This window comes from Chelonoidis abingdonii, chromosome 5 (genome assembly GCF_003597395.2).
Source record: "Chelonoidis abingdonii isolate Lonesome George chromosome 5, CheloAbing_2.0, whole genome shotgun sequence".
Lineage (NCBI taxonomy): Eukaryota > Metazoa > Chordata > Testudines > Testudinidae > Chelonoidis > Chelonoidis abingdonii.
Window position 1 is genome coordinate 96,319,436 of NC_133773.1, and position 9,140 is coordinate 96,328,575.

General features: G+C 44.8%; 1 protein-coding gene across 1 annotated transcript in view; it reads left to right on the forward strand.

Annotated features, from left to right (window-relative positions):
- The window catches only part of GABRA4 (gamma-aminobutyric acid type A receptor subunit alpha4), a 65,830-nt gene extending 57,558 nt beyond the window's left edge, over positions 1-8,272 (forward strand). Inside the window, exon 9 of the mRNA XM_032785237.2 lies at positions 7,237-8,272. Within this exon, the coding sequence (XP_032641128.1) occupies positions 7,237-7,770 (534 nt within the window). The 3' untranslated portion in view covers positions 7,771-8,272. The remainder of the gene's footprint in view (positions 1-7,236) is intronic.
- Positions 8,273-9,140: the final 868 nt, after the last annotated feature.

Genomic DNA, 9,140 nt, shown 5'->3' on the forward strand with positions numbered 1-9,140 from the left:
AAAAAAAAAAAAAAAAAAAAAAAATTGTGCCTGATTTCTAATTTGAATTTGTCTAGCTTTAACTTCCAGCCATTGACTCTTGTTCTGTCTTTCTCTGCTAGAATAAACAGTCCTTAAGTATCTGGTATTTTCTATCTGTGATGGTACTTCTACATGGTAACCTCTGACTTCTAATAGGAACTGTGCTCCATTGTATATATTTTTTATTTCAAGATTTCTTTTCTAGATTTGAAAATTGTGTTTCCTTTTCATTCAGAAAGTCCCTAACATCTAGAAATAACAATGCCTTTTTAGGGGTTGTATGTATTTGTCATAGCTAGAAATGTAGATTCAATTTTAGATGGAATGATGTCTCCCCTAACTTAGATTGCTCTGAACTTGCTGTTTTATTTAGAGCCACCCCTAAATGTTCAAACTTGTCCAGCAGTGATAGCAGATCTTTTCAGCACATTGTGTTTTTTCTTTCATTAATGATTATGGGTCATATTATGAAATCTTCTAAGTTCTTCTTTATTGTCCTTTCCCACATTTTGGAAGAATTTGTTGGTTCAATACTCTTCATACAAATAAGACCAGTTTATTCATCAATTCAACTACAGTGTGACTCTGGAGAATCAGTTATTGCTGGCAGTTATGCAAAAATGTTTCCCTCATTCCAGGAACATCATTTGGCTGTGTATCATTAATTCCTCCAAGCCACATAAAGCAGGCTTGCTATGGTAGGTAATCTATTGACCAAGGGATAGATTCACAAAGGGACTTAATGACTTTTAGGCATCCAGGAAAATATGGGATTCACAAAGGCTGCGGTAGGCATCTGGGCTCCTTCTAGAAGGAATGGGGAGAGAGAGGCACCTAAGAATGGAATTTGCTGAAGTCAGCATGCTGAGCAGGGAGCTGCCGAGAAGAGAGGTGTGCACTAAGCCTCACCACTCTCAGGGAGTTAGGAGCTTTTGCTTGGGAGGAAACGGATGAGCCACTATCCACTTTTAGCTTTTAGTCCAGTAGTTAGTGCACTCACTTGGGATGTTGTAGACCCAGATTTAGTTTTTTCCTTCTGCTCGACGAGAAGAAATGATTGGACCAGGGATCTCCCACCTCTCAGGTGTGATGAGGGAGTGATAGGAGCAGGGGATCTGACTTTTCCACCCCGTGGTGAAGGACCTTCCCACCAGCCTACAGAGTCATTCTTATTCTCTCTCTGGCTCAGTGGCTCTTTATTTGTCCAAAGTGCTACAGCTCCAACAGGAGAGATTGAGGGACTCCCCCCACCCCCCACCATCTGACTGTCCCATAGCTCAGTGGTTAAGGCCTTTGCCTGAGAGGTAGAAAGTGCTAGTTCAATTCCTCTGCCCTGGCAGAGGGGGAGATTGAACCTGGGTTTCTCACATCCCCTGTGAATGGTCTAACCACTGATCTAAAAGTTATATAGTCATCACCACCATAACTACAGGCCCCAATCAAGTGGGTGAGCTCTGAGTTCACATACAGGATCAGGCCTTTCAGGGAAACACCTATTTTCCTTGCTTTGAGTATCACCCTGGCGCTTAGACTTCCAGATGCCTAGAGTGAGTGCACATGCCCAGAAGCAGAAATATAGGTGTCCAGGGAACTTTTGCAGCAGAAATTTAGGCACTGGGTGTGTTTAGGCACCGATAAGCTTAGGTGGCAGCTGAGTGGGAATTCAGTGAATGTCAATCATGCCTAAATGTTGGATATAGGCACCTCAAGTAGCAGTTGGGTGCCGAAGTCCCTATATGAATCTGGCCCCAGATTATCATGCAGAACACCACAGTAAAGCTGCTGATGTGACATTTGCAACAGCTCTCAGTTTTTATGTGATTGCTATTTAAATATATTAAATAGCTAAGATTGGTACAGTGCCTTGAGGATGGAACATTGAAATGGCAGGCTGTTTTCAAGGTATTGTTATCACTTCACCAAATAGAACTCTCCTGAATTCCTGTTATACTTGTTTGTTTTGGAAAGAGAAATATGTGTGTTTGTTTAGTCAGATGGATAGGAGTTATCGAGAGTGCTGCCATCTTTGGTGAGGTCTGTTGTCCATTAGTGGTGATGGTAAATAGCCACATGACTTTGGAATTCTAGCCTGTTTGCTCTTAGTCCTGTTTAGTTCCACTTCTAAGTCACATTTTAATGTCTTATCTTTTATGTTAGTTGGACATTAGTTGAAGAAAAGGAATGCTAGTGTAATATCTATAGTGGGTTTTGATGGGCTTTTTTAAATCACAGTACAGAGATGAAAAGACGTAATCATTTGGTAGAGGGATACGTACTTGTGTTTCACTTGGTGTAATAATTTCAATATTAGATCTTTTCAGTATTTCAGTATAAATATATTGATTAAAACAAAAAACTGCGGTGAACACCTATTTTTCTGTTTTCAACAAAATAAAAATGTCTAATTGAGTGTAAAGTAGTGAATAACTTTCTGCTGCCAAGATGAAATGCATGCTGTGAAAGGGTATATGGAATACATAAAGAGAAGTTTCCACCCACTTGGCCTTTTAATAGCAGTTATTCTAAATCTGCAGTTTTTTGCTTCATAACACAATTTGAGCCTGAAAATACTGCATGTGGAGTGCAGTCACTGCCTTTGAAAAGTCAGCATTTGCCAGTGATTACCACACAGTGGCATCTAGGAGAGTACAGTATGTCAGTATTCTTGGGCCACAATGTGTCAACATGCAAAGTAGGGGCCAGATTCCCTGGTAAACTCCAGCTGCTTCGAGTTGCACCAGTGAAGGGTGACCAGATGTCCTGATTTTATAGGGACAGTCCCAATATTTGGGTCTTTTTGTTATATAGGCTCATATTACTCCCCACCCCTGTCCCGATTTTTCACATTTGCTGTCTGGTCACCCTATACCAGTGATACAAAGCAGGTAAACCAAGTTTACCAAAAGCTGGATTTAGAGCTGTTTTACATCACCAAAGCTGTAAGAACATACCAGTGAATCTGAGCCCAGAGTTAAAAATGTGAATGTCGCTGTCATAGGGGGCTTGAAGGGCAAGGGGGCCTAGTGGTTAGTGCACCTGACTTCTGGCCCCTTGCCCCTCTGTCAGAGTGGTAGCAATATCTGTTGCTGATCTTAGGTCAGTAATCTTCAGCTTTCTACCAGCATCTGGGCTTCAGCCCTTAAAGGGATGTGGTATGGGGACCTGGGCCGTCCCTCTCCACTGGGTCCAAATCCAAGGCCCTGTGGAAAGCAACTCTGGTGAGGTCCTCCCTGCAGTAAGTCCAAGTTCACTACTTCATACCAGAGGGCCCCTCAGTTTGGGGTTTGGCCCCTATAGTGCAGTCCATCTCTCAACAACAAAAAAAGTCCAAGGGCCCTACAGGTTCTCAGAAGTGGTGGTGGTTGGAGAAGGCACTGTCTAGGGGGCCTTACCTGCTGCGTGGTCCCCTCTCAGGCTCAACTTTCTGTCTAGCTTCCTGGAGAAGCATTCCTCTCTCGTGCAGCCTGTCTATAACCCCTTTCCTGGGCTTCTGAGTTCCCATTTAACTGTCTCTTCCAGATGGAGCATGCTCAGCAGGCCTGGAGAGGTAGGGCTACTTGGTCCCAGTATTGTCTTTTTAACACCTTCGGGCCCTATGTGGGGTTTGTATACCCCATCACACACCCTCCCCCTTAGCCATCAAGTTGTGATGTCACAGGGCTGATCCATGTCTCCTCTAGCTCATAGAAGAAATTGCCATTTTTGTTTTCCCTGCCTGTGCAGTGGGATATGTGGCAGCTATATGGCTGCAGCGGGAGATACCACTGTACGATCCATGGATTGTGGTCTTTCATGGAGTTCAGGAGAGATGCATGGTCTGCTACTAGGTAAAAGGACTGCCCCCATAAGTAATATCACAGGACAGAAACAGCCAATTTTCTCAGTGACTGAGCCAGACCCTCTTTCTCAGTGACTGAGCATGCCACCTCTCAGGGGAACATCTTTCTACTGAGAAAGAGGATGGGATGCTCTTCTACACTGAATTCTTGAGACAACAGTGCCCTGAGCATTTGCACAATAAACGGTTTTGTGAACTTTGGGTGAATAGCATCGGTTCCTGGCTCAACTGGTCTTTCAATGCTTTGAATACCTCATCACAGTTTTTCATCCAACAGATTGATTGGGGTACTGAATCCTTTACAAGGTCCATGATAGGGTCAGTAGTGGTAGTAAAGGTGGGGATACTGTCAGATTCAGCCCTAGCAGTCCCAATAAACAGCAAACTTGCTTCTTGGTGGAGGGGATGGAGCAATCCGGTAAGGCTTGGACTTTGTACACTAGAGATCGTAATTGTCTCCCTCTCATTATATACCCCAGGTAAGTGACATCTTTGGCAGCCAGGTGGCACTTGATTGCGTTGGCCATAAACACTGCCTCAATAAGAGCTTATAGTTTGCAATTATGTGCCTTATATGGTCAGCCCACTCTTCACCATATATGAAAATACTGTTAATGTAGGTGGCTGTTTATGCCCCATGTGGCTGCAGCATTTGAAAGATGGCAGTGGCCCCAGGGATCCCAAAGGGCATGGTCTTAAATTGATACCACCAAATTGGATGGAGAAGGCAGTTGTTTCTTTAGACTCGGGCATCAAGGGTATCTGCCAATACCCTTTCATTAGGTCAAGAGTGGATTATATAGTCTGCTGCTTCCAGGCTACAAAGTCCACCTTGCCAGACAACAAGCCCACATTGAGGGGTACTGGTGGACCCCCTACTGCTCCAATGTGGCCCCAGTGCATGGTCATTTATCAAGGACAGTTCTTCCTCTGGATTCTCGACATATCCTAGGCACTCCCCTTGTGGCACCCTTCCTTGGCCTCTGTGGCCATCTCCTGTTTTCTGAGGTCTTTTGGAGATTTTCTGCCTCCGCTAGGGATGTGACACCCTCTGACAACCTCTTCCAAAACCACCAGCCACACCCCAGGATGACCAGATAGGCCAGGTCTTTGTACCATCTTGGTGTGGTTTTGCACAATCAGTTTAATCTCTCTCATTGCGTACGGCTGTATATTTCCATGGATGAACTGGAGGTAGATCATACCTCCGTGCTTCCCTCCTGGCCCCACCAGCCATTCCATGACCAGGGTTTGGCTTCAGCCAAACCATGATCAGTCCTTGAATGGTCACTCTGTCCACTTGGACTAACATTTTCCTTGGGCCCCTTTTCTGAGGGTCCGTGGTCAAGGCCTGCTTATAATTAAAATCCATGAATAGGCGGTCTTGCCAAAAATTGCTTTGTTGCCTACAGGCAAAGCAAACCCTTGTGATTGAAGGCAATCCCATCACTGCTTCTCCCAGTGGAAATGGCCTCTGCGGGCAAGGTCACTCCATTGGGTCCAAATTCCTCCTAACAGACTAAGGTTGGACTTCTGGGCTCTTTTGAGACCTTTGTATCCTTAACCCCTGTGGTTGGGCATCCCAGTTCCCAAGGAACCTTTGGCTGGATTTGGAGGTCAGTAATGTGTATGCCCTGGGGTCATGCCAGGCTGACTTTGGGCATTTTTGCTTTGGACCTGAGGGATCTGAGAGAGTTCTCCACCAGGGCAATGACCTCTGTGAGAATTTCAGGATGTTGCCTTATAATCCATGCACACACCCCTGTAGAGAGGATCTGTGTGTACAGTTCCATGCCTACCTTCTGTGCCACCTAAACCCCTGTGCAACTCTCTGACACCACTAGCAGTGTTCTCTCAGACTCTGGGCAAGGGCCAAGGCTAAGCCCCAAGCAAGAATTCCTCCTGGCAGGAACCACTGATGGTAGGTTTTGGGAGAGATGTTCAGGCACCCAGAATTACTGCCTTGACTTGGGTGTTATCCTGGGTGGCCATTACATTGAAGACCCAGTATACAGCCTGGAGCAGGCCTGACAAGTGGAGGGTCAATAGGTTGGCCCACCTTTCCACTGGCCACGTAGTCATGGCAGCAACTCCTTTGAATGTGATGAGGAATGCTTCTGGGCCATCTGTGTGCCCCATCTTTGTCAGTTTCACCAGGATGGATGGCATTAGGGTGGTACCTTCCCCTCCTCTGGTGAGACTTTCTGCTGCCCCCAGTGGCTGTATGAGCGTAATCATCTGCTTGATGAGCTGCTGCTGTGTCCCCATTTCTTTAATCAGCTCCTGTTGCTGGGCGGAGAGTGCTGGAGCCATTAGCTCTGCTGTTGCTGTTGCCGGGCTACCTGTTAATGGTTTTCCAGGGCCCACTTCAGCAACTTCTCAAAATCTATTTGTCTTCCATCTGCCACTCTTTTCTGGCCAACTTTCAGGTCTGGGACACTGTGCTCCCCACATTCTCTTCCATGTGTGATAGAGGCTCAGAGGCCGGGGTGGCCTCGTGGTTAGAACACCAGACTTCTGCTCCAGGCTTCCCTGTCAGAGCAGTAGCAATATCTGTTCCTGACCTTAAGCCAGGAATCTTCAGCTTTCCTCCCACATCTGGGCCTTGGCCCTTAAGGGATGTGGTAGTGGGACCCGAACCCTCTCTCTCCACCGGGTCCCAGCACAGGGCAGCAACAGCAGCAGAATCCTCCCTGTAGTAAGTCCAAGTTCACTTCCTTGGGCTACTTTCTGCCAATAGGGCTCTTCCATTTGGGGCATCTCAACCGAAAAAAAAAAAGTCCAAAGGAGCAGGGCCCTGGGGATGGTGGATGGAGAAGGCACTGTCTGGGAGCCTTACCTGCTCTGTGGTCCCCTCTCAGGCTCAACCTTCTGTCTAGCTTCCTGGAGAAGCATTCTTCTCTCCTGCAGCCTGTCCACCACCCTTTGCCTGGGCTTCTGAGCTCTCATTTAACCTGTTCCTCCAGTTAGCTCATGCTCAGCAAGCTCAGAGGGGTGGAGCTACCTGGGCCAAGTATTGTCTTTTAACTCCTTGAGGATCAGTATGGGCTTTTTATTCCCAATCACAGCCCCAAAAGAGAAAAACAAACAGCCAAGGATCCTTAGATTAATGGTATCAAGTTTAAATTGATGTCACTTGATGCTGATAGTTTTAGATTTGGCCATGTCAATATTATAGCCACTACGAGATTTCTTGTTCGGTGGGTTTTTTATCCGCAGTTAAATTCATGTTCATGAGCAGATGGTAGCTTGATTCTGAAGTTCAAAGATATGATATGAATGAGTATTAGCATGATAGGGCTTGTTTAAAAAGTTCCCATCACTTCTATTTGTGTCTATTTTAAAAATGACTAATATTATTTCTTGTAACTTTGCAGACTACAGATGCCAATTCAAATGTGAGGAAAAGAACAAATGCCATGGCCCAGTCAGAAGCTGATGGTGGGAACCAAACTGACGCAGCAAATAGTTCCATCCAACCTTCTGTGGTAACTCAGGGGTCTTCTGACATTACACCCCAGTCTCTTTCAGCATCAAGTCCAAACCCGTTCAGTCGCCTCAATGTATCAGAAACATTGTCTTCTGCAAGAGCTACTCCTCCAGCTCCTCCCTCCACCCCAATTTTAACTGGATGCATAACACAGCATGCCACTGCTGGATCCCCATCCATTCATCATTTACTTGGATCTAGACTGGAGCAGATTCAGACCACAGCTAATACGGTGGGAGCATCTGTAAAGCTGTCTGCTATCTCTCCGTCTCCTGCTCCCCCTGCTTCCAGCTCGGGCACCAGTAAGATAGACAAATATGCACGCATTCTATTTCCCGTCACATTTGGAGCATTTAACATGGTCTACTGGGTAGTGTATCTATCCAAGGATACCATGGAAAAATCAGAAAGTCTAATGTAGTTTTGCTGCAATATAGTAGTTTCCTTAAGTATTATAACACATTTGTTGCAGGGTTCCTTCTTTTAAAACTTTTTTTTTTTTTAAGAGACCATTATTCTTATTTTACAAGGCTCTGTGCTAGGTTCCCACTGCAAAGAACAAATTTATTGGGACAATTAACTAACTCATCACTGAGTAAAGGGTAAGAAAATTGGCTTTTCTCTCCCAAATGGGAACACAGAACTTGCCATGGGGGGCAGGGAAGGGGAGGAACAGTGATGGGAAGTAAGTAGAATGCAGACACACACATTTATGCAGTGTAATGTGCATTGACTTTTAGTAGTGTACCATAATGATTTTTACAAATCACCACTGCCTAGACCCAGCAATGCATTTTCCACTATGACTTGCAGTGACTGTTTTGGGGATACTTTTAAATGCTGCCAGACAGGGACTTTTCCGTGCTAGATTAAAGTTGATGAAAGAAATGATGAGTTGTGACAGAAGAAAATAGAGGGAGTCCTACTGGTGGGGTTTGGGGAAGGGGGAGATAGAATGGAGGGGGTGAGGGGAGCGCTGTAGAAAAAAGTTAGGCAAAGGAGTTGGAGAATTCCATATATTTTTACTAAGCAGTATTTTGTGCCGCTGTATAGAAAATTCTCTCTGAATTAAAGGATGAGTGAATCCTGTGGAGTCTGAGATTTTGTGAACCTCTCGAACTAGTTCTTTTGAGTTTGCAAAACCTACTTAATAGCCTGATCCTTCTTTCACTTACAACAGGTTTAACTTGAGTATAGTTACTCCCAATTTACAACGGTGTAAGACAGAGAAGAAACAGGCCCATGATGTTTAGGTTTTGATTAGAATTCTTCCTTCTCTGGTGCCTTTCCCTTGTTTTGTTTTTCACTCTGTCTACTCTCCTCCTTTTTTCACCATTATTTTCACTGGATGTTTCCCTTTTGCACGGTTTCTTGTAGCCTCTCCTAACCAGAATGCAAACCCAATAGTGGTTGAGTTCAAGTTAAATGTTCAAGTGGCTTTAAAATGGCAAAATAAATTTGCCTATCCTTTCTATGGGTACGGGTACAGTACAGCTGTAAGGAAGGGAAGTCAGTTCCTTTGGGAAGTAGTCAAGTCACATAAATAAGAGAAATACTTTCCTAGTTGGGGTAAGGTGCTTTTCCTCTTGCCCCATCCTGTCTTAAAAATGCTCAATAGCAGTAAAGTGCTCTCCTGAATGTTTGGAGTTAAGATATGCTTCTAGGTAAGTATTTGGATTTCTTGGATAAAGTAAACTGTTTAAATCTACCAGAGGTCTTGTTTATCAATTTCCTTTCTGCCATACTGGGTAGACGATATGCTGATTAAAAAAGAATTGCCTGCACAAACTG